The sequence below is a fragment of the Podarcis pityusensis genome (assembly GCF_964106645.2).
Source record: "Podarcis pityusensis genome assembly, chromosome: 6".
NCBI lineage: Eukaryota > Metazoa > Chordata > Lepidosauria > Squamata > Lacertidae > Podarcis > Podarcis pityusensis.
In genome coordinates this window covers 32,932,999-32,958,969 of record NC_138030.1, presented here as the reverse complement: position 1 = coordinate 32,958,969, position 25,971 = coordinate 32,932,999, and the positions used below count along the sequence as shown (strand labels likewise).

At 40.6% G+C, this 25,971-nt stretch overlaps 1 protein-coding gene across 6 annotated transcripts in view; it reads left to right on the top strand.

The window, feature by feature from the left end:
- PPP1R12B (protein phosphatase 1 regulatory subunit 12B) overlaps positions 1 to 25,971 on the top strand; it is a 113,079-nt gene that overhangs the window by 14,251 nt on the left and 72,857 nt on the right. For all 6 annotated transcript variants that reach the window (XM_081009803.1, XM_081009806.1, XM_081009805.1 and 3 more), the window contains exons 2-11: positions 2,345 to 2,475; positions 3,567 to 3,685; positions 5,032 to 5,191; positions 7,999 to 8,143; positions 11,521 to 11,595; positions 12,103 to 12,179; positions 13,034 to 13,179; positions 15,736 to 15,848; positions 23,411 to 23,611; positions 25,696 to 25,778. In XM_081009803.1, the coding sequence (XP_080865929.1) occupies positions 2,345 to 2,475; positions 3,567 to 3,685; positions 5,032 to 5,191; positions 7,999 to 8,143; positions 11,521 to 11,595; positions 12,103 to 12,179; positions 13,034 to 13,179; positions 15,736 to 15,848; positions 23,411 to 23,611; positions 25,696 to 25,778 (1,250 nt within the window). The remainder of the gene's footprint in view (positions 1 to 2,344; positions 2,476 to 3,566; positions 3,686 to 5,031; positions 5,192 to 7,998; positions 8,144 to 11,520; positions 11,596 to 12,102; positions 12,180 to 13,033; positions 13,180 to 15,735; positions 15,849 to 23,410; positions 23,612 to 25,695; positions 25,779 to 25,971) is intronic.

Genomic DNA, 25,971 nt, shown 5'->3' with positions numbered 1-25,971 from the left:
TTGTTTATTTAATTCAAGATATTTGTTACTCCCATCATTGTACACATACAATTCCATTGCTAGAAGCAGTTGTGGTGGGGAGATGAAGGGGGCAAAAGTTTTTAGATATGTTCCTGTTGCAAAGCAAGCCCTAGCAGGTAGAGTGAATGCAGGTATTCATTGAAAAGGTCTGCAGTGAGGGAATTCCATGTGCCCCAACCATAGTGGTTCTTTTGCAGTCTAGTAACTTATTATGCCTTGGCTGTTAGTGTTTACTTTGTAAATGCATGATCTGGCAACCTAAATGAAAGGCTTGTAAATGCATGAGGCATTTTTGCATTACAGTTCACTTTTCTTGTGTAACAAGCTTCCACTTTCCTTTCTTGATAGGGTATGTTTGGGTCCAGCCCACTGTTTTTCTTTCAATCCATCCATCCATCCATCCATCCATAACCTCCTAGTGGTTTTGTAGCTAGCTAAAGGAAGTAGTGGTGGGCTGCTTGGTCCTGAATTCTTAGTCCTGCTAACTGTCCTGAATTCTTAGTCCTGCTAATTGTTGTTGAAAACATTGAAATGTGGCTGGATCAGACGTTACATAAATGGAGCATGGTGCTTTCACCTGAATTTGGGCAATGTCCATATGCCCACACTACAGTTATTTGTACCACACCCTGCTCTATTCAGGAGGGTTCCTGAAAGGCTGCACATCTTCCAGTGAGAAAGAGTCTGATAGCTCACTCTCTTCCCTTTCTTCTTCTTGCTGTTCACCTCCCAGTTCTTCCCAACTATTGTCCTCCAAACTGTGCCCCTCAGCAAACCATTGTTCCAAATCAACACTACTCCACTGCTGTGGAATTTCAGGATGCTGGCCATGAGCAGGGGGAGGGGTGGTCTCCCACCATTCCTCATCAGTGTTGTACTCCTCAGCCTGGTCTCTGACCTTTGGGGAGAGGTTGGGATGAGAAAGGTATTTGGATCTAATGCTTGATATGTTTTACTTAAATTGCTTTTTCATGGTTAAGAAAAAGCAGTTATAGCATTTTTTAAAAATTCAATTAAAGTATGTTACAGCTTACTCACATTTTCTGAATAATTACCAGATATTTGTAAATTGTTAAAGTCTGATTTTCTATGTATAAAAACACCTGGTTTTATAGGGTGAGCATATTCACAGTGCATAGGTCCATGTATTATGTTTGTTGTTGTGGACTTTCTGCTGGAGCCAAGGATTAGTAAAATTGTCACAGGGTGCTAGGATCAAGGAAGTGGCAACTTATAACTCCCCAGGATCATTTCTGGGGCCATATATGTGATCATTCGTTTTTATTTTATAGTCTCTGATTATTTGAGCACAATAACTTTTCAAATAAAAAATGTGTGACTTCACCAACCAAACAACACAAGTATTTACTTTCCGTTGACTTTTATTTTCTGAACCGCATGGTAATGAAGCGTTTCTAGCCCTGGGATGAGGAGGTAGAGCGAGGTGAAATGGTTGTAATGTGAGTCACACGCACCCTTCACTTCTAATATGAAGAAACCTCATGCTGAATGCCTTGGAGCTGTAGTGCAGGTTCTGAAGGCTGAATTTCTTCTTTAGGCCACTGTGTTCTTATATTGAGTTCAGAGTAAACTTAGCTTCACCAAGTAAATTTGGCTTATTGTAAAGTACACTTTTCCCTCCAGAGTGTGCATTGTTTAATTTCCTTTACAGTCTTTGCCTTTTATAATTAACGTGTTACCCACTCAGATTCAAAATAATGTTGATCTGCTCACTACAAAATATTTCTCTGTGTTCAGCATGGTAGAGCAAAGGCAACTGATAAAAATTAAGCGATGCTTTATTTTTAATTATGAAAGGGTTGCATGGTAAGCTATTAGTACAATATTCTTTTACTTCTTCTGTGGCTTGATATACAAGGAGGACAAGTGTCCAGTCTGCAATTGTTCTGATTTGTTTGACTGAGAATTTATCTGAATTCATGCTTGGGATTCACTGCCTTAATTCTCGCCACATTTCATTCCATTGAGTGTGCTGACACATTCTCTTTCATTGAAGCTTTCCTGGAACAGCATGTTCCAAACCTTTCCCTGCTCCATGGAATTTCATGCCATTCCTAAAGCAAATACCGAAAGATCACTTTACGGTGGGTTCAGCCTTCAGCTCTGTGGAGGTGGGGAAGTGACGGCAAAATCTTATGGAGATGTCAGAGGGGGGCTGAAAGATAGGCAGGCTCAGTGTGGTGGAGATGCCCCTGGTATCATTTACAGTTGTTAAAACGGTAGTAGATTTCTAATTTTAACACCTTGACCTCTCTCTTTCCTTTCCTCTCCCCTTCCCTCCCCTTCCCTTCTTTCCCCTAAGGCATGTATAGATGAGAACCTGGACATGGTAAAGTTTCTGATAGAATACGGAGCCAATGTAAATCAGCAAGATAACGAGGGCTGGACCCCACTTCATGCGGTTGCATCTTGTGGCTATCTGAACATAGCAGAGTGAGTGAGTTTCAGTGTGACCTGGATACTGGAAATAATAAATGACTTATCTCCTTTTCAGAGAAGTCGGTGTGAGGGGGGGAATGTATGAATGGTTGATGTATCCTTCTGGTTACGTATCCTTCGGGATGGCACGTGGCAAACCCGGAAGTATTTTTCTGGGTTTTGTGCGCGTGCATTCGCAGAAGCACTCTACCATGCTGCACGCATGCGCAGAACAGGCACCTCCGGTTGTGAAAACCTTGGGATCCGACCGGAGCTCCAGAACGGATCCCGTCCGCAACCGGAGGTACCACTGTACTAATTTAAAATGACAGATCCAATCATGTGTCTAAGCAAACTATAACCACCGTAGCTCAAAAAGGATGCATATTTCCTTTGGATATATAAACCACATGAAATGTTAGCTACTGCCACAAAACTAATAGTTTATTAGATAATAATCTGGCTCACACTGAAGCAAGAGGAGGAATTCTGAACAAGAATGTAGGATAAATAGCGAAATTGTAGGATTATCAGGCCAGCTCTATGGATGACGATCTGTTTCTGTACAAAAAGTCTATACAGTCATACCTCGGGTTGAAGTAGCTTCGGGTTGAGCGTTTTCAGGTTACGCTCCACAGCGACCCGGAAGTAATGGAACGCGTTACTTCTGGGTTTCGCCACTCGAACATGCTCAAAATGACGTCACGCGCATGCGCGGAAGCAGCGAATCGCGACCCGTGCACATGCAGACGCGGGTTGCTTCAGGATGCGAACGGGGCTCCGGAACGGATCCCGTTCGCATCCAGAGGTACCACTGTATAAGCCAGACATGCATACTGAGGGGGGAAAGTCCTTTTAAAATAAACTTAAGCAAAAACAGATCAAGATTTTTTTTTTAAAAAAATTGAATTATCTGGTTGTTTCCAAAATTTGAAAGTTGTAATAGCTATTTGCAGGGCTGGTCTTGTGTTAAGGGAGGTCACTATCACTAGCTGCAAAAAATCTGAATTCAGTGTTTTGCTTTTTACTGGCAAAGTATAAACACAAAGCCAGATATTGAACTCATGCTGTGAAGTCCAGTCTCAATCTGGCTCTCATTCATGTAGGTATCTGATAAGTCATGGGGCCAACGTAGCTGCTGTGAACAGTGAAGGTGAAGTCCCATCTGACCTTGCAGAGGAAGCAGCCATGAAGGATCTGCTCTTGGAACAAGTAAAGAAACAAGGTAAGGAAATTGTATGTCTTACTAACCACTCTTCAGTCTTGTGGGATTTTAATAAGAAAAGCATATATACTTTGGTTATAAATGGGGCCTGGAATTTCACTTTAGTAAGTAAAACATTAGGAACAGTGACACCACGCAAAAGTACATTTCTAAAGTAAAGCATTTTGTTTGTTATCTTAAGTTAGGCTGTACACAAAGGAAAATAAATATTCTGAAAACGTGGATCATCCATCCCCTCTGTATGTTGTTGGCCCAAACCAACTGCTGTTGCTTTTGTCTTGGGTTTTTATTTGTGCTAAATGTAAACACCCATTTTATTGTTTCTGCTGGCAATTGCTAAAGGCCTCAACATCGGAGTTGTCATTTTTGCAGAGTGTGTGCATATCAATGTGTTGATCCTTGTTTGAAACAAACTTGAGGTATGTTTTGTATTGAGGCAATGTTGCTTTCCTTTTCTTGGAGTATTTACAAAGCTTAAAGTTGTCTTACTGTCATCACCCTCCCTCCCTTCCCACACTAGTTATTTTTGGCGCTTGCAACTATACCAGCTTAGTCATTCTATGCAGCTCAGTCTTTCTGTGCAGGCATTCTAAAATGCTACCCTATGAGGAGATGTGGACTTTCTTGATTGACATGTGTAGAAGGATTGATGTGCTGCTTCAGTTTTTCTTTGTAACAGCAAGGTTAACATTGCACAAACAGCTGGTCCACAGCACAGTACCTAGGTAATTTTATTTATTTGATTTGACAGTTTGGTGATAGCCCATTTAACATTAGAGAAATGTGGGAGATTGCCTGGAGGGCACACAGGGTGCTGCTGTGGAAAGTGCAATCCTTTCTGAATATGTTAGCATGTTCCCTTGGAAATGAAACTGTTTCAATTCTACTTCCTTTTAGCAAAGCTTAGTAACTGTTTTTATTGTTGGAGTTCACATATTAAGATTTAACTTCTAAGTACTTGTGCTGTTCAGCTACACTGCGTGTACTTCCAGTTATGGAAAGTTACATAGAACTTTAATTCTATGTAACTTTTTTTTTTCATAATCCTAAATGACTTGAAAAAAATTTGATGGGCAAAAATACATGGCTGAGATTTTATTCAACTGTATTCTCAGCATCTTTAATGTTTTTGTGGTGTTCCTTCAAGTTTTAGATAAAATGAGCCATATTAATTGTTCAATCTTAGTTTTAAATATCCTGCCCCCTTCAACCCTTTGTGCAATTAAATTGATTGGCAGTACATTAAGGATGACAAAATTATGAACTTGTTATAAAACTTGTATCTTCTCCTCTGCGTTATTTTTGTTCTACTTCAGGCTTTTTACACCTGTTGTCTGTTTCTCCAGGATTGGATCTTGATCAAGCAAGAAAAGCAGAAGAGCAACAAATGCTTCAGGATGCACGGCAATGGCTGAACAGGAGGAAAATTGAAGATAGGAAGCAGCCCCGAACTGGTGCTACAGCTCTTCACGTAGCTTCAGCTAAAGGCTACTCTGAGGTGATGAGGTACTGATCTGTTTCCATTGTTAGCTGTAATAAACCATGGCCTAATGGTACTCTTGTAAAAAATGACTCTGTGAAGAGAGATTTCTACGTGTTTCTGGTATTGGAATATGAGACTATTGGATTGGATTGGATTGGATTATGATACTATTTATTCCAATAGTACTAGATGTGTTTTAATACGCAGTGATTTAGTGCATCTGCCCTTTCTTCTTCTGTTTGGGATTTTCAGGGATTAAAGTTCAGTGCAAGTGGGCTTTCAACTTTTATCTTAAACCTAAGTGTAAAATTACTGTGTATTCTCTTGCTAGCTCTTACCACCACCAGCTAAGGATGAAGTCCCAGCTGCAACATATTAGTTGTAGAGCTAGCTGTTATTTGTGAGCCCCTTAACCTGAAAGAGGCTGTTGGTACACACTAAGAATTAACTGGTTGCTATGGTTTCTCCAAAGAAAATAGGAATAATAGTACTTTTCGTATGATGGACCTTTGATTAGTCTTGAGTCCTTTCAAATACCTGATTTCTCCATCCTCTGGAGCTAGCCTTGTAAGGATGGGACATATGCTGTATTTCAGTTGTTTGTTTCTATACTTGTTCACTTGTTTGTAAATGAAGGTCTCCAGCATTTTCTGATAGTTGGCTTTGGTGGGATTTCTTTTGTTATAATTTATTGTCTGCAGGAAAGTGTAAGGTTTTGTAGGGTTTTTACAGCTGGCTAATGGCTAGGATAGGTTTTTCAAGGATAGCTATTGCAGAGTAGGACTATAATTGCAACGTAGAGGCTTGGCTGCTAGATCTTGAGCTGTGTAAGTATGAAATGTATTCATATTATCAACATGAGGAAAAAGTACCAGTTAACTTGTTTTTAGCTGATTGAGAGATTTAAATTTGCCTGCTTTATGTTACTTTTCCAGGGCATATATTCAGTTTGCTGACCCCGAACAGCAGTGTAGAAAAGCTTTATTGAACATTACATTCCTGTGCTTACTTAAGTGTTTAGTTTCTTGGTAAGGAGAACATTTGCTAGCCAACACTTTTCAGTTTGTGTTGGTATGCTTGCTTTTTTTGTTGAGGTAGCTTCTGGTAAACATTTTTACAAATGTTAGTTCTGTCAGTTTACTTACACAGCACCAGTTTTTAGCTGCAGTGTTTGGATGGTATCATGGGCCTTTGCAGGTTTTCTGCACCTGGTTTCACCAGGTTTTTAGTGACGTTAATACTAAGAAATATCAGAATTCTTGGAATCTTTTCTGATGTGCTCCTTATTAAGTGATTGCACTGTGCCAATTGAAGGTGTCTGTTTTAAAAGCCAATCTCTAAATATTTAGTAATTATTTTAAAGAATAGTTTAGATCCAGACTCAGCTGAATTAGATCCCATTGAAATAAATGTGACAAGTTGGTTGCGACTTGACACCAATGAGACTTAGGTTTTTGTAGCTTGCAGTGCAATCCTATACCTGTCTGCTTGGAGGTAAGTCCTATTGAGTTCAGTAAAACTTACTCCCATGTAAATTTGTATAGGATTACAGGCTAAGTCTGGACGTAGCCTAAAGAGGTGAAAGCAAAGTGGGAGCAACAAGCACATATCTGCTGCATAATTTTTGACAATTCTTTTGAATACTTCCTTGTTCATTGTTTCCCTGCTTTGAAATCTGTCCAACGCATCCTCTGAAAGTTCATTTATTTTCTGAGCTGTGCATTGCGGGAGTGATCAACAGTGGGATTTTTAAAAATGTAACCATAGCAACATGCAGATATAAAAGACACTGAAATGACAGCCGCCTAGTTGGATGGCAGTAGGGAAACAACCTTCACTGCCATTCACAACACAGCCTTATATTCACTTGTCTAGCCCTTCTCTCCAGCCAGGAATGTTGTGTAGGATTAACACCCCCCTCATATTCCAATATATGAAAAACATTGTGGAGTAAAATAAATGGGTGTCATTGTTTCACACTAACAGCAGTTCATCAGAGAGGAAGTGAGGAGGAATTTGGAAAAGTAAACAACATGCAGGTAATTTTCCAGTTGTTATGCTAAGAAGGAATTCATTGTTGAAGGGGTGAAAGTTCAGTGGCAAAATAGATACAGAAGATCTCCTATTTAATATGGAATCTTCAGAAGAATCTCGGTTAGGAAGGTTAGGAAATACTTCTGCCTGAGACACTACTGCACAGTAGTTAAGGAGTACCATAGTTTCTCAAACTCCATTCACGTAGTCTATAAAAAGGTTGCAGAACAGTTAGGAATATTGGCTTTGCACTTTATTTATTTATTGGACAACACAAAAACAGGCACATCATCAAAGCCGACACTGTGGTTATTAATAAAATGAGTTATGTAAGCGGTTAGATTTATACAACAACAAAAGTTATGTGTCCCACCAAGGCCCCATGGAGTTTTAAATGCTATATGGGCCTATAGTATAAAACTATATTGTACATTCCAGGCATAGGCAAACTTGGCCCTCCAGGTGTTTTGGGACTACAACTCCCATCATCCCTGACCACTGGTCCTGTTAGCTAGGGATGATGGGGGTTATAGTCCCAAAACATCTGGATGGCCGAGTTTGCCTATGCCTGGTATATTGGGTAATGGTGCATTTGCCCATACTGGAGGATGCTGTTCCTGAAACTTCTTGCTTTTCTTTCCAGGTTTGCTTCCACCCATCACTGGAACACTTTGAGCTGTCTGCTTTACCACACTTGTCTTTCTCACAGAGTATAAACCTATTTCATAAAGCCCACTGCACGTTCATAAGCTGCATGATTGAACTGCTGCCATTCTTGCTCACTTGTTTTTCTTAGGCTCTTGATCCAAGCTGGGTATGATGTGAATGTCCAGGACAATGATGGCTGGACTCCACTCCATGCTGCTGCACATTGGGGAGTAAAGGAAGCTTGCTCTATCTTGGCTGAAGCACTGTGTGACATGGACATCAGGAACAAGCTGGTTAGTGAGCTGTAGACTAGTAAATTAATACAAGAGCCCCCAGTAGCAAAATGTTCCTTGACAAGCCAAACATGCACTTAAATTGCACATATATAATTATTGCCTGTTACTTGGCTTTAGTCAATTGAGTAGGTTGTATTATGCGCACATTTTATTCTCCCTGTCAGCGGAAATGTATTTTAAAAGGTGTTGTTGAAAATACATTTTTGGTGTGTGTGTTCTTTGACTACTGTGTCTATTTCTATTTTCAATGTGATAGGCCATTTGAAATCTTTCGGGCCAAAAGTCCAAATGGCTACTTTCTACCTTGTGTAATGTCTATGCATATGATTGGACTCTTATCTGGTATTCTTTTTAGCTAAAACTGATGGAGAAAGGCCTTCCCACACTGCATCATATTTTGGCAGTGTGCTAATTGTAGATGTGTCAATTGACTTCTGTGCTAGAACAAATGGTGCTTCCTGAAAATTTATAGACTATATAAATTATACACACTATACACACACACACCAAAAAGTGTATCGCCATCCTGCAGCAACTTAGAAAATTAGGCTTCCTCAACCTTGCCCCTCCAGAAGTTCTGAAGCTACAATTCCCATCATTCCTGACCACTGGTTCTGCTAGCTAGGGATCATAGGAGTTGTAGGCCAAAAACGTCTGGAGGGCTGAGGTTGAGGAAGCCTGATTTTAAGTTTCTTTCAAACTCAATCAGACCTGTGATGTCTTGCCTTCTTGCCGTGGCTGCTGCCACAACTGCTATACTTTCCCTTGCCCTATGATGTCTACATTTACAGTGCCTTCTAGGAGTTAAAAGAGTAGGATAAAGAACCAAATCCCTTCACAGACCCCTGGGATAGTAGACTGGGTTCTGCACTTACTCTACAGTCCTTAGAGAGGGTTAAAAAAAGGTTAGGCTTCGAGAATGAGACCAGTTACAAAGTGCTTTGGGGTATTTTGGTGGTGTTGTCAGTGCTGATAAAGATGGGAACAGTAGGAGGAAACCTTAGTTTATTTAACTGTCCTTGGTACTGATTTTTAAAATGCAACAGGGGATGGGGTTACAGAGTGGGAATGATAATTCCCCCCCCCCCCCACTGAAGGAGAGAAGTATAAGTGTAAAGTTTTGGAAGGCTGAAAATATTATTCTGCATGAGGGACCATGGCATTGTTTCCCCCAGCTATATGTAAGCTGAAATTGTTTCTATGGTGAGTTGGGGTTTTTTTAATGGCTTCCATTAAAACCTCACTCCCAGTCTTGGATGTTCCTGGGGATTTGCCAGTCTTTTGAAGCGTTTTAGTTTGCTGCCTGGAGTGAGGATGGAGACTGACAGCATGAGATGATAAACCAGTTAGTGTGTATGGGATAATGTGGTAAACAAGAAAACCCTTGGTGAAATCAGGCCAGACAAGCGGTACCTGCCATGAGCTTTGTAGAAATGTGCAGGGCTTTGTGCCAATAGTAGTTCTTGTCTTTGCTTTTAGTGAATGGTACATGAAACATCATTTATGATATCATTTGCAAAGAAGGTCCTATGCCTCACAAGTCATATATTTCCATGCCTGATGAAATAAGGCATCTGAATTAACACTTGCCCTAATAATTCAAAGTGGATCATTTCTGCAGCATTAAAACGGTTGGTGGAGGTGGAAAGAGGTAGAAGCAGTAGTAATATTTAGAGGCACCTTTAGCTTGTATGGAACATATGGCCTTGATGTTGTGTCTTAAAAATATTCAAGAGTCGTTTATTGGTTTACTACTGTATAATGTAAGAAAGCAGGTGGTCACTGTCATCATTATAAGTTTCCATTTTTGGGACTGTTTATGGAGCAAGACTCAAATTTGCTTTAACTGCTATGTTTCTTGGATCTTCATTAGTCTGCATTATGACTTGGGTGTTGCTCTAAGACTGTGATTATGATTTGGCTGACAAACTCACATAGAGTTTGGTAGAAAAGCTGCTTGAAGAAGGGCAGATGGTACCTCGTCCTCCTCTGATGAAGCATTAATAACCCACCTAGTCAGTCCCCTTCAGTGAGCTCTAAGAAGACAAGATGGGCCAATGGTCAGTTGCACTTCTTCAAGCAGGGGACATCCTTTTGCTAGCTTCACAATCCTCAGAAGTTCAGGGTGGGAGAGGGTATTCTCTGTGGCAGCTGCTTAGCTGTGGAATTTCCCCCCATTGAGGTGCACTTGCTTAGTCGTCGTCCCCCCCAATCTTTTTTATTGAGCTTTCCATTGCAAATTTAAATTCAAACATTAAACATCAACATCATCATATAGGATTCCTTGACTCCTTTGACTCCGCTCTGCCGTTCCACGGTTACCATTTTCAATCTTTCTCAACTGCTTCACTTATTTTCACTATTTTTCTTAAGTCATCCATTCTTACCTTAATTTTTAGTACATTGCAAGCATTACTCAAATCCTGCCAAAGTTTTTAGTTACCTTCATTGCTTAGTTTCTGCCATAAATTGAAGGCACTTTTTTTTTACCCTAGCCTTTGACACTTAAGATATATATATTGGGCTCACCCTATTCTCTTGACCGTAATTTATTTTAGTATTGTATTTTTAAATGGTTGTAACCTGCTCTGGAACTTCATAGTGAAAGGGGGTAAGAACTCTAATTTATTCAGTTACCACCAACAACTCTATTATTATCATTATGTCCCATTGATCCTGTTGCCTTTGCTATAATGTTTGATAGAGATGCTCATAAAATCCTGCCCATAACTGAAAAAATAGGAGAAAACTACAAGATCATGCATTTCCTTCCCCCAATCCCTTTACTCTCAAGGACAAGCTTTCCTCTGACTGCCCCCCGCCCCAAAACATATTACATGGTTCAGGATTCTGTATGCACCAATTCTAACCATGGTTAATACTAACCAGGGTTTTAAAATGTGTTTGCAACCCTTGTTATGAGGGATTTTAGCTAGTGGTTGTCTGGAAGTGGTAATATTGAAAATGTTATATCTGTACTGGCTCAGCCTAACCCAACTTTTTTTTGACTGATATCAAAAGCTACAAGTGTAAGAATAGTACTCTAATTTTATTGCAAGATACTTCCCGATATTTTTGACAAATTCCATCATTTATATCCTGTTCCATGCCTCTGGCTGCTCTATCCTACGATAATCAATTTGTATAACAAAATGCATGCTTAACTTGGGAGCTAATATATAATTAAAAGATATGGCCAGTCCTTTCCCAAGGAAAAGTAAGTAAATTCTAAAGTTGCTTTCAAAGCCTTGCCAATTACTGGAATAAGAAATGTACTTTATAAACTTTGCTTAATAAACATAAAGAATCTCCTTTCCAAACTAATGAAATGCCATCCTAAAGTGCCTTTGTTTGCTAATTGCACATGCCATCAGGGTCAGACACCATTTGATGTTGCCGATGAAGGATTGGTTGAACATTTAGAGATGCTCCAGAAGAAACAGAATATGGTGAGTTTCTGGCTATTCCTTTTAACTAGTCCAGTATTCATGGACTTGTATGTCAACAACCTGAAAGTTGCTTGTGAGATGTTAAATTGAAATGGGTCAGAGTTAAAAGTACCAACATGATGCAAATACAGTGGTATCTCGGTTTACAAACTTAATCCGTTCCAGAAGTCTGTTCTTAAACTGAAACTGTTCTTAAACCAAGGCACGCTTTCCCTAATGAGGCCTCCCACTGCCAGTGCCCTTCCACCGTTCGGATTCTGTTCTTAGACCGAGGTAAAGTTCACAAACCGGGACACTACTTCCGGTTTTGCAGAGTTCATATACTGAATAGTTCTTAAACAAAGTTGTTCTTAAACCAAAATACTACTGTAATGTCGAAATCCCTTAACTGTAGAAAATGTCTGGGTAGCTTAATAATAATGGAATTTGAGAAGGGGGATAGTGAAAATGATCTACCGGAGCCATTAGTAGTTCTTTAAAACAGCTTTCTTATTATGCTTTTGACAGCTGCGCAGTGAAGAGACAAGAAACAAGCTAATAGAAGCAGATATGAATGGGAAACTTCAAAGTGGGCTCTTCAAAAAGTAAGATCTCAAAGTACATGGTATGGGTGTCTTGCAGCATTTGATGTGAGCATTTCTGTGGGGATGGGGTAGGAAATGGGTTTGGAGATTGTTGCATTCGTTTTATTGTTTTTAGAGCATGTGTTTCAGTGTCTTCTTCCATTTTTACTGTGTATATTGCTTCAAAGACTTTATGCTATCAAGTGGCCAATAAATTTGTGAAAGAAAGTAACCCATTTTGAGCTTCTATAAGTCAAGTCACTAGCATGATCTGTAACATGGTGAGGCACCAGTGAATTTTGCAACTGATGGGGCAGTCATGTGGAAGCTATTACGTATTTGTTTTTAAATTACCTTTTATTGAAGAATGTGTGCTCCTCCCTCAGATCAGGAGCTCATCTAGTCAGTTTCACCACTCCACTGACAAAAGAGCCACTGTGGAGTAGTGCTTAGTGACTTGCTACGACCTGGAGACTAGAGGTCAAATCCTGACTCAGTCGTGAAGCTCACTGGGTGGCCTTGAGTCATCAGCCTAACCTACCTCACAGGGATGTTATGAAGGGAGAACCATGCACAGCACCTTGAGCTCCTTGGAGGAAAGATGTCATATAATAAAACATAAAATAAAAATGATTAAAAGAAGATGGCTGAAATTAAAAACTGTGGGGGAAACATGAACATATGTACAGATAGAAGCTTTGGACCTAAGCTAGTGCATTGTTATATTAAGGGTAGAAGTTGCTCACATTGCTCTTTAGAAATGATTCCGTAGAAAGCTTTATCTGTGTTCTGATATCGTCAGCTTCTTAAAAGCACAACATTTTGTTAACTTATACCATTGTGGTGAATACCTCTCTCAACCACTTGTACTTCAGCAAAGAGAAGATTCTTTATGAGGCAGACACTCTGAAATGCCTAGAAAGGGAAGAAGAAAACAAAGAGTCCAGTAGCTCCAGCTCTGAGGAAGAAGAAGAAGCCGAGGAAGATGAAGCTTCAGAGTCTGATACTGAAAAAGAGGCAGGTAATATATAGAACTGGGTTTTGTTTTTGTTTTCTTGCCTAGTTAAGTACTGATGGGCCAGGGAATTAATGGGAACATAATTTTCTCCCAGGTATCTTTAAAAACTTTATTCATTCTCTAAATATAAGAATCCATAAAGATAATGTGAGATTTAGGAATAAGGCATACATATAGAACTATAGAATTGTAGAGTTGGAAGGGAACCCTCAGGGTCCCCTAGTCCAACCCTCTGCAATGCGGGAATCTCATCTGAAGCATCCATGACAGATGACCATCCAACCTCTGCTTAGAAACCTCCAAGAAAAAAGAGTCCGCCATCTCTTGTGGGAGTCTATTCTGCAGTCGGACAACGCTTAGTGTCAGAAGGTTGTTCCTGATGTTTAGTCAGATTTCACCTTCCAGAGGAGATTTTTGGGGGGCTTGTGAGAAGCTGTAGTGGGGATGAGAGGAAGGTCCTGTTATGTGAGTAGAAGTATACTGTAGTCAGTACTTGTTCCAGACATACAGATTCTTGAAGTCTAATGTTTATAAGCAAAAATAATAATTAATGGAAAGAAATGCTTCTGCATAGCAATTAAAAAATGAATATTTGAAACGTGAATTATTTGCAGATTTTGGATTTTCTGACTTGACTATCATCTTCCAAAAAGTTTTTAACCATTTGTCTTAGGGGTTTTCCAGATTTATATTGCTACAGATGCCCAGCTGTTGCTCTTTATTTAGATGGGATGAAAATATCTTAGCGCTGTTACTTCGCAATATTGTAGCAGTATAATAGCCATTTAGGCGTGGTGTCTGGAATGGTTCTGAAAATGTTGTGTGGCTTGTCCTTTAAAACAAAGACAAGTCATTAGCAATATATCTAAGATGAGTAAAGGATCACCAAGTGGGTAGAGCTCAATCACAGAATGTGAAGCTTTATTGCAAGATTACATGTAGCAAATACACTTAAATGTGTATGAGTGGGGTTTACATCAGAAAAGTTACTAAGGGTAGAAAAGTTGAAGTTCAGCTTTTTTAGCTTTGTCTGACGATCAGCTTCTGCTTTAGCACCATAAATGAGGAGGGGAGTTAAATGAGGGGGAAAGCCATGTATACCACCTTGATCTCCTTGGAGAAAAAGTTGTGATATAATTGCAATAAGTCAATGAAGAAAGGGTGTAGGAAACTGCTGTAGGACTAGGTAGTTACAAATGTAAAGAAATACAAAGGGTTTTTTTTAGCTCTATCTTTGCCAAAGAGGCATAGTCTAGCACATCCCTTTACATAAGTGATTGTGTGCAGCAATGCCTATATCTATTTATTTATCTGTCTATCTGTCTGTCTGTCTGTCTGTCTATCTATCTTCTATTCCTTCAGATTCAGATACAGAAACACTGCTTTTTAAAAAAATAGAAAACTCATATATATGGATCTACCCTGCATTTTTTTAGCTGTGGTCACCAACTGGAATATATTGCTGTCTAAAAACTGAATGTGTTTCTCAGCATATATTGCTGTAGTACAGAAATAGACAAGTACTTGGCCAGTTCTTTATGCTATTAATAGCTCTCTCAGAAGCAGAAATTACTCATCAAAGCAGATACAGTAATGTAGTCTTATTTTGCTTAAAATAATTATTGTCCACTGTCATGGACAGAAAGGAAAAAGGGAGTTCTGGGATGAAAAGTCTTTAAATGGTGGCTGGGGGTGGTGGAGGGAGACATGTTGCTGCTAAACATGTGTTTGGCCTGTTACTACAGCTGTTTGTGATTCTCTTTAGCTGCTTGGGTTTTGCTGCCACCAGTCACTTGAGGGGCTGCATAGACACCAAGTAAGGAGACACAGCTAGACAAAGTTGTCAAAGGGTAATTATTCTAGTTAGATAAATATTTGTTTCATTTGTGCCTTAAGCCTTGGAACGATCCAGTTTTTCTTTCTACTCTTCAGTTAATATATTTCACACAGTAGTATATGACTAGCCAGTAAACAAATGTGTTTGATTACTATCTGGAGGCCTAATCCAGATTCATTTTGGAAGCAAGAGTCTAATCCAAAATGGATCCAAGTGTTGGGTAACCCCAGGTAAATCGCTATCAAATTATGTCCCGTCCCCCCCCGATTCATCAGTAACTCTCATAAGCAATTCAAAAACATACTTTTAAAGTGAGCTCTTGATTTAAACATAAGCAGAAGTATTGTTTGAAAAATCATTTGGAGAAAGAAGAGAGTTTTGTAGGGATGTGCTTAAAATTGGATTAACAGTTCTTACTAGTTCAATGAATGAATTTATTAACTGCCATGGATAAGCTTTTTCAGCCATTACTGAAAAGCTATTAAGAGAAAATATTGCTAGTCAGTAGATCTCATATAGATTTTTGCATTTTAAGCTAAAGTGTCTTTTTTGCTCAGGTTGTGGGGAAATGGCTTTTGAGGTTTGTAGTTTTCTTTCTTGCTTAAACTAGTCATACAGATGAAAGGAACTGTGACTTGAGTATCAGGGACACATCACCCTTTTAACTGTAGAATTATGGTATTCTATTTTGTCACTTGTTTTTTCTTGGTCTTTCATTATAGAGAGAAAGGAAGAGTCTATTGCTAATCATTCCAATCATGAACCCAGAACTCTAATCACAGAACAAGTGCCACCACCAGAGCATAACTCTTTCACTATGGCTCCTGCCAGAAAAGTAAGTGGAGGTTGACTTCAGTCTTAAAAGTAACAACTTGCTTTGAATCCTAGCTTACAATACTGTGCAAACTTTGTTGTTGTTTAGTCATTTAGTCGTGTCCGACTCTTCATGACCCCATGGACCAGAGCACGCCAGGCCCTCCTGTCTTCCACTGCCTCCCGCAGTCAAACTCATGTGCAAACTTACTTACAAGTAAATTTTATTAAATTCAGCATACTTCCACATAAACATTTAGAGGATTGAGTGACATTGTACATTAATATTCAGCAGAATTTCTTAAATTTACTGCATGGCTGTGATCATACTGCCCAGTATCTATCTAGTGCATAGATCATTTGAGAAGATCATCTTAAGTGTAGCTGGGTGTTGGGAAGAGGATTGCACTCAGTGCCACATCAGCAGCATTCTGCTTATGCAACAGGACTTCTTCCTTCACTCCTTTCCCCGTGTACTCCCAAATTTTGCTCAGAAGGGTCCCCCATCTTCCCAAGACAGCCACAGAGGTGAGGAGAGGGAAGTTCTATTTTGCAAGTGGAGCACCAACATTGGCTGGAACCTACAGTGTTGGATTTGGACCAGAGAGACCTGTCTGAAATCCCCACTCAGTCAACCTTATCCACTTCACTGTGTTGTTAGGATAAAATTAAGTAACCATATTTATGTCATCCTGACAGAATGCAAATGAGGTTGATTTAATCAAGATAGATTTAGGAGGGCTGCATTAATTGTTGGTAAAACATTGAGAAGCAATAGTATTCCACCATTTTTACTTAAAAGGGTACGTGCCCCAAATTGATCTGAGAACCATATTTCTCTTTTGCAGTGAACCTGCAGAATTGTATATTTTTAGGCTGAGGAAATTGGTTTTAACATACTGTAAACAAAGGCCTCTTCTTCATTGTTTATTCCTAGAAAATATGTATATCCCCCTTTCCACCACCTGGCTTGTTTTCATTCTAAAAAATGAGCTGCACACTTCAGTTAATTTTATGTTGGGCATTGCAATAATATATTGTTTAATGCTTCATAAGAATCCTGAATTTCTACCTGTTTAGAAATCGAAGAGAGGTTCTTCCTGTTTTTTGTTTATTCTTGTGTTCTGTTCAACTGGAAATGCTGTCATCAAGCGTTGTGCAATAAAGGTTTTTTTTTACATGTAAGGGAGTTAACAATCTTCTGCATTTTCTTAAGAGCTAAGTTGTTGCCATAGCAGCAGAAATCCCAGGTTATGTAATCTTTTTTCAGATTTGAGAGGACCCTGTGTGCTAAGATATTATATAACTGAAATGGCACATTAAAATATTTAGTACTAGGCTTTTAACCCCTTCATGGATCACTGCCTTGCCGTGGCGAAGGGGCTTGAAGAACTCAGAGAAGCTATGAACTATGCCGAGCAGGGCACCCAAGATGAACAGGTCATAGTGGAGAGTTTTGACCAAACGTGATCCATGTGGAGGAGGAACCGGCAAGCCACTCCAGTATCCCTGCCAAGAAAACTCCATGGACAAAGACAACAGGCATATAAAAGTTATGACGCTGGAAGATGAGCCCCTCAGATCGGAAGGCGTCCAACATGCTACTGGGGAAGAGCGGAGGGCAAGTACAAGTAGATCCAGAGCTGATGAAGTGGCTGGGCCAAAGCCGAAAGGACGCTCAGTTGCGGATATGCCTGGAAGCGAAAGGAAAGTCCAATGCTGTAAAGAAAAATATTGCATAGGAACCTGGAATGTAAGAACCATGAACCTGGGTAAGTTGGAGGTGGTCAAAAATGAGATGGCAAGAATAAATATTGACATCCTGGGCATCAGTGAACTAAAATGGATGGGAATGGGTGAATTCAGTTCGGATGACCATCATATCTACTACTGTGGGCAAGAAACCCGTAAAAGAAATGGAGTGGCCCTCATAGTCAACAAAAGAGTGGCGAAAGCTGTACTGGGATGCAATCTCAAAAATGATAGAATGATCTTGATACGAATCCAAGGCAGACCTTTTAACATCACAGTAATCCAAGTTTATGCACCAACTACTGGTGCTGAAGAAACTGAAATTGACCAATTCTATGAAGACTTACAACACCTTATAGAAGTGACACCAAAGAAGGATGTTCTTCTCATTATAGGGGATTGGAATGCTAAAGTAGGGAATCAAGAGATAAAAGGAACAACTGGCAAGTTTGGCCTTGGAGATCAAAACGAAGCAGGGCAAAGGCTAATAGAGTTCTGTCAAGAGAACAAGCTGGTCATCACAAACACGCTTTTCCAACAACACAAGAGACGACTCTACACATGGACATCACCAGATGGGCAGCATTGAAATCAGATTGATTATATTCTCTGCAGCCAAAGATGGAGAAGCTCTATACAGTCAGCAAAAACAAGACCTGGAGCTGGCTGTTGCTCAGATTATCAGCTTCTTATAGCAAAATTCAAGCTTAAATTGAAGAAAGTAGGAAAAACCACTGGGCCGGTAAGATAAAATCTAAGTCAAATCCCTTATGAATACACAGTGGAAGTGAGGAACAGGTTTAAGGATTTAGATTTGGTGGACAGAGTGCCTGAAGAACTATGGATGGAGGCTCGTAACATTATACAGGAGGCAGCAACGAAAACCATCCCAATGAAAAGGAAATGCAAGAAAGCAAAGTGGCTGTCCAATGAGGCCTTACAAATAGCGGGGGAGAGAAGGCAAGCAAAATGCGAGGGAGATAGTGAAAGATACAGGAAATTGAATGCAGATTTCCAAAGAATAGCAAGGAGAGACAAGAAGACCTTCTTAAACGAGCAATGCAAAGAAATAGAGGAAAGCAATAGAATGGGAAGAACCAGAGATCTGTTCAAGAAAATTGGAGATATGAAAGGAACATTTCGTACAAAGATTTCCATAATAAAGGACAAAAGTGGAAAGGACCTAACAGAAGCAGAAGACATCAAGAAGAGGTGGCAAGAATACACAGAGGAATTATACCAGAAAGAAATGGATGTCTCATATACCCCAGGTAGTGTGGTTGCTGACCTTGAGCCAGACATCCTGGAGAGTGAAGTCAAATGGGCCTTAGAAAGCATTGCAAATAACAAGGCCAGTGGAAGTGATGGTATTCCAGCTGAACTATTTAAAATTTTAAAAGGTGATGCTGTTAAGGTGCTACACTCAATATGCCAGCAAGTTTGGAAAACTCAGCAGTGGCCAGAGGATTGGAGAAGATCAGTCTACATCCCAATCCCAAAGAAGGGCAGTGCCAATGAATGCTCCAACTACCGCACAATTGCACTCATTTCACACGCTAGCAAGGTTATGCTTAAAATTCTACAAGGAAGGCTCAAGCAGTATGTGGACCGAGAACTCCCAGAAGTGCAAGCTGGATTTAGAAGAGGCAGAGAAACCAGAGACCAAATTGCAAACATGCGCTGGATTATGGACAAAGCTAGAGAGTTCCAGAAAGACATCTACTTCTGCTTCATTGACTATGCAAAAGCCTGTGACTGTGTCGACCACGGCAAACTATGGCAAGTTCTTAAAGAAATGGGAGTGCCTGATCACCTCATCTGTCTCCTGAGAAATCTCTATGTGGGGCAAGAAGCTACAGTTAGAACTGGATATGGAACAACTGATTGGTTCAAAATTGGGAAAGGAGTACAACAAGGCTGTATTTTGTCTCCCTGCTTATTTAACTTATATGCAGAATTCATCATGCGAAAGGCTGGGCTGGATGAATCCCTAGCTGGAATTAAGATTGCCGGAAGAAATATCAACAACCTCAGATATGCAGATGACACAACCTTGATGGCAGAAAGTGAGGAGGAATTAAAGAACCTTTTAATGAGAGTGAAAGAGGAGAGCGCAAAATATGGTCTGAAGCTCAACATCAAAAAAAAGAAGATCATGGCCACTGGTCCCATCACCTCCTGGCAAATAGAAGGGGAAGAAATGGAGGCAGTGAGAGATTTTACTTTCTTGGGCTCCATGGTCACTGCAGATGGTGACAGCAGCCACGAAATTAAAAGACGCCTGCTTCTTGGGAGAAGGGCAATGACAGGCCTAGACAGCATCTTGAGAAGTAGAGACATCACCGTGCCAACAAAGGTTCGTATAGTTAAAGCTATGGTTTTCCCAGTAGTGATGTGTGGAAGTGAGAGCTGGACCATAAAGAAGGCTGATCGCCGAAGAATTGATGCTTTTGAATTATGGTGCTGGAGGAGACTCTTGAGAGTCCCATGGACTGCAAGAAGATCAAACCTCTCCATTCTGAAGGAAATCAGCCCTGAGTGCTCACTGGAAGGACAGATCGTGAAGCTGAGGCTCCAGTACTTTGGCCACCTCATGAGAAGAGAAGACTCCCTGGAAAAGACCCTGATGTTGGGAAAGATGGAGGGCACAAGGAGAAGGGGGCGACAGAGGACGAGATGGTTGGATAGTGTTTTCGAGGTTGCCAGCATGAGTTTGACCAAACTGCGGGAGGCAGTGGAGGACAGAGGTGCCTGGCGTTCTCTGGTCCATGGGGTCACGAAGAGTCGGACACGACTAAACGACTAAACAACAACAACAACAACAACAGGCTTTTAAATCCCCAAGTGAAACTCAAAATATTGCTGTCTTAAATTGCTGATTGATGATAAATAAAGCTAACATATATATGCTCATTTAAAATTCTTTGCCTCAGTCTTCTCCGATAAAGAAAACAATGCCCAACCTGAAGAATTTGGAGCAAATGATTCAGCAGAGGAAACACAGCCCAGAATAACAAAGGAGATAGTACAAGAATACTTGGCTAGTTTAGATGTATTCAAGTCTCCAGGGCCAGATGAACTGCATCCAAGAGTATTAAAAGAACTGGCAGATGTGATCTCAGAACCACTGGCAGTCATCTTTGAGAATTCCTGGAGAACAGGCGAAGTCCCGGCAGACTGGAGGAGGGCAAATGTTGTCCCTATTTTCAAAAAGGGGAAAAGAGAGGACCCAAATAATTACCGCCCAGTCAGTCAGTCTGACATCAATACCAGGGAAGATTCTGGAGCAGATCATTAAGCAAACAGTCTGTGAGCACCTAGAAAGGAATGCTGTGATCACCAATAGTCAGCATGGATTTCTGAAAAATAAGTCATGTCAGACTAACCTGATCTCGTTTTTTGACAGAATTACAAGCCTGGTAGATGAAGGGAACGCAGTGGATGTAGCCTACCTTGATTTCAGCAAGGCATTTGACAAGGTGCCCCATGATATTCTTGTAAAGAAGCTGGTAAAATGCGGTCTTGACTATGCTACCACTCAGTGGATTTGTAACTGGCTGACTGACCGAACCCAAAGGGTGCTCATCAATGGTTCCTCTTCATCCTGGAGAAGAGTGACTAGTGGGGTGCCACAGGGTTCTGTCTTGGGCCCGGTCTTATTCAACATCTTTATCAACGACTTGGATGATGGACTCAAGGGCATCCTGATCAAATTTGCAGATGACACCAAACTGGGAGGGGTGGCTAACACTCCAGAGGACAGGATCACACTTCAAAACGACCTTGACAGATTAGAGAACTGGGCCAAAACAAACAAGATGAATTTTAACAGGGAGAAATGTAAAGTATTGCACTTGGGCAAAAAAAATGAGAGGCACAAATACAAGATGGGTGACACCTGGCTTGAGAGCAGTACATGTGAAAAGGATCTAGGAGTCTTGGTTGACCACAAACTTGACATGAGCCAACAGTGTGACGCGGCAGCTAAAAAAGCCAATGCAATTCTGGGCCTCATCAATAGGAGTATAGCATCTAGATCAAGGGAAGTAATAGTGCCACTGTATTCTGCTCTGGTCAGACCTCACCTGGAGTACTGTGTCCAGTTCTGGGCACCACAGTTCAAGAAGGACACTGACAAACTGGAACGTGTCCAGAGGAGGGCAACCAAAATGGTCAAAGGCCTGGAAACGATGCCTTATGAGGAACGGCTAAGGGAGCTGGGCATGTTTAGCCTGGAGAAGAGGAGGTTAAGGGGTGATATGATAGCCATGTTCAAATATATAAAAGGATGTCACATAGAGGAGGGAGAAAGGTTGTTTTCTGCTGCTCCAGAGAAGCGGACACAGAGCAATGGATCCAAACTACAAGAAAGAAGATTCCACCTAAACATTAGGAAGAACTTCCTGACAGTAAGAGCTGTTCGACAGTGGAATTTTCTGCCAAGGAGTGTGGTGGAGTCTCCTTCTTTGGAGGTCTTTAAGCAGAGGCTTGACAACCATATGTCAGGAATGCTCTGATGGTGTTTCCTGCTTGGCAGGGGGTTGGACTCGATGGCCCTTGTGGTCTCTTCCAACTCTATGATTCTGTGATTCTATGAAAAAGTATGGTAATTAATTTGAATCTGTGCTGTTGAACCACTAGGATGAATGATAGAAGCAGAACTATCAGTAATCTCATGCTTTAGCTGGGACAGCCCACTCTATCTTTGGAAAACACTAATGGTTCTGTTGGGAGAAGATTAAAATAGGCCATTTATCCATATACTGGTCATTTGGAAGGACTGCCTGCGGAGGAGCCTGGGCTTTCTTTTCTTACTCTTGTATTCTGTCCTTGCTGCAAGGACTCAGAATAGCATTCATGGACTTTCTTGACTAGCATCAGGCAATGTCATGCTGTTCAGCTTTACTCTTCTTCTTAGCTTAGACGTTAGGATGGGGCTGGAAATGTTTACAATAACCTTGCAGTGGTAGAGTCTAGTGGATCGAAATGGTCCCTCTGCAGTGCAAAGTATATGTATGAACAAATGTCATTTGGCCTTTAAGCATTTGCTAATATCCAACAAGCGGCTCCTCTGAGCTATGAATCATGCAAGAGAGTCCTGTATAAGCCTCTCACATGTGAGATTCCACCAGAAAAAATAAAGAGTTATATCATTTTGAATAATAAAGACACTTGAGTAGTTAGATAATTCCCCACCACCGAGTGACAATGAAGATGGTTTATTCAGGGTGGTCTGAAAAACAGGCACAAAAGAGGTGTAAAAGATGCTTATGCTTCACTATAGTCTCTAAAAATGGCATCTTACCAGTTTGCTGAGCTTTATGATTCAGAAATTAATGCTAGATTAGTTGTTTTTCACAGATGGATGATGTGTATGCCTGGCACTTCAAATACTGCACTACTGGTAAAATTGTATTAATTGGTTTAATGTGTATTGCATGTTCTATAGCTGAAATGATTTTAAACTGGAAGTTAATTATTGGAATAGTAAACTAATCTGGAAGCTTAAAAAGGTAAAGGTAAAGGTACCCCTGACCATTAGGTCCAGTCGCGGACAACTGGGGTTGCGGTGCTCATCTCGCTCTATAGGCCAAGGAAGCCTGCGTTTGTCCACGGACAGCTTCCAGGTCATGTGGCCAGCATGACTAAGCCACTTCTGGCGAACCAGAGCAGCGCACGGAAATGCCGTTTACCTTCCCGCCGGAGTGGTACCTATTTATCTACTTGCACTTGACATGCTTTCGAACCGCTAGGTGGGCAGGAGCTGGAACTGAGCTTAGTTTTTCCTAAATATCCTTCACTCTTCCTTATTGCCCTCTTTCTCTGTTGCAGTTTACTCCATTGCTCAACAAGTCTGAAGAACAAAAGGATGAATCTCCTTCATCGTGGAGGCTAAGTCTACGGAAAACCAGCAGCCAAAACACACTTAGTGAAGGAAGCGTTCCTCGTGACATGCCAAGAGAGAAGGATGGTTCCATATATCGTTCTTCTTCGACCCCTCGGATTTCTGCATTATTAGACAACAAAGAGAAGGTGCTGAATAATCTGGCTTTCCTCACTTTGAAATGCAAGTTTTGTAATCTTATAAAGTGTTAGTTAAAGGCCTTTCCATATAACTATTTTTAAATCAAAGCTTTTTCTTAGGGATGTACACATTAGCCCCAAGGCAATGGCAGTAATACTATATCTTTAGAACAGGAACATAGCAAGAGCTGTGCTGGCTCAGACTGGGGTTTGATTTGGGTATTGGCAGTTTGGTTTCAGCAGTGGCCAGCCAAATGCTTCTGGGTTGCCTGCAAGCATGCCGTGAAGGAAACAGTCTTTGCTGTGGTTAGTTTCCCAGACAACTGGAATTTAGAGGCACATTACCTGGGAGTTACATTTAGCTACCTTGACTTGATGATAGCAATGCAAGGGTGCTGGCAAAGTTGTGCCACTAGTTATCAGATGTATGGGCACTATCTGGTACCTGGGACACTCATGCAATTTCCATGCTGCAGTCACAGTAGGCATACTGGAGAGGAGGAAATCAGAATACAGTGGTACCTCGGTTTACAAACTTAATCTGTTCCAGAAGTCCTTTCTTTAAACCAAAGCGTTCTTAAACCAAGGTGTGCTTTCCCATCGAAAGTAGTGGGAAATGGATTAATCCATTCCAGATGATGAAAAACAACCCCTAAAACAGCAATTTAACATGAATTTTACTATCTAACAAGACCATTGATCCATAAAATGAAGGCAATAATCAATGTACTATACTATAAAATAAATAAGACAGTATTGTAGATGATGGCCACCTCATGAGAAGAGAAGACTCCCTGGAAAAGACCCTGATGTTGGGAAAGATGGAGGGCACAAGGAGAAGGGGACAACAGAGGATGAGATGGTTGGACAGTGTTCTCGAAACTACAAACATGAGTCTGACCAAACGGCGGGAGGCAGTGGAAGACAGGAGTGCCTGGTGTGCTCTGGTCCATGGGGTCACGAAGAGTCGGACACGACTAAACGACTAAACAACAACAACATTGTAGATGATAAAAATTAAAATTAATTTTCTTTCTTATGTGCACTGATGATAGTCATTGTTTGGATGGGGGGCTTTTATCCATTTCTGCAGTCACACAATCAACCAGTAGCTGAACTGGGTTCCACACAAAACAAGTCATAAAAATGAAGTAACAAGCCTCAGTCACAAGTCAGTCCCATAAAACGAAGACCAAGTCACAGTCAAAAAAATGAAAAAGCCACACAAACAAACATGCAAAAAAATAGCAAAAACAAAAGCTCCAAATATCACCCCTGTGTTGTGTGGGTCCTCGGGACTCAACAGCCAACAGACTCAACAGGAAGCCTCTGATTAGCAGCGGGGGACAATTTACAAATGGAACACACTCAACAGGAAGCAGAACATGTTCAGCTTCCACGGCAAAGTTCACAAACCATAACACCTACTTCCAGGTTTGCAGCGTTCTTATTCCAAGTTGTTCATAAACTAAGCTGTTCTGAAACCAAGGTATCACTGTATTGTAATATGTGTAGTAGGAAAGTAAGATCATTTTTGGACCACTGCTGTCACCTTCATTGATCTGGCCAGTTACATTTGTACTGGAGCAAGGAGAACAAAAATCCCGACAGAAGCATTGTGATGATGGTGGAATTGTATATCGGTGTCTCTTTCCTCTAGATTTGTAAACAAAATAAATGATAACCATAGTGGACTATGTTAAACTTGATTGATTGATTGATTGCATTTGCACCCCACACCTCAGCTAGAAAGGCTCCCAGAGTGACTTACATAAAATTAAAACAAGACACTCCCTACCCGCAGGCTTACAATCTAAAAACGACAACTTAGCACACAAGGAGGGAAGAGGAAAATCTGAATCAAAACTCAAGCCCCAATTTCTGAACAGTTTTTCCTATATTGACTAGCTGGCACAGTTTAGAGGCTGTATGTGCCTGATGGAGCTGGGCCTCCCTCTCCCGTTGAGGCAGTCTGATGGAATTTAGAATTAAACACTTAAACAGGGTATTTTGATTCACAAAGTGTTTGACAGCTCTAGAATTTTTGACTGAAAAATTCAGCATAATTAAGGAATTTATTTTTATTTCAACAGGACAAGGACAACAAAATCTATTTTGCTTCAATAGCCCCTCGAAGGTTAAACAGTGCAGGTGACATAGAAGAAAAGGAAAACCGGTAAGTCTCTTTCAATTTGGGGCTCAACTCTTAAAGAGGTGAATATTTACAAGCTGAATCTCTGGAAGATTCTTTCTCTCCCTCCCTCCTTCTGCATCACATACATAAGTTTCACATCATCATTCCACTTACATTTGAAACAAAGAAGAGCCATGTTTTGGCCGTCTCCCAAATGAACTTCTAATATATTTAA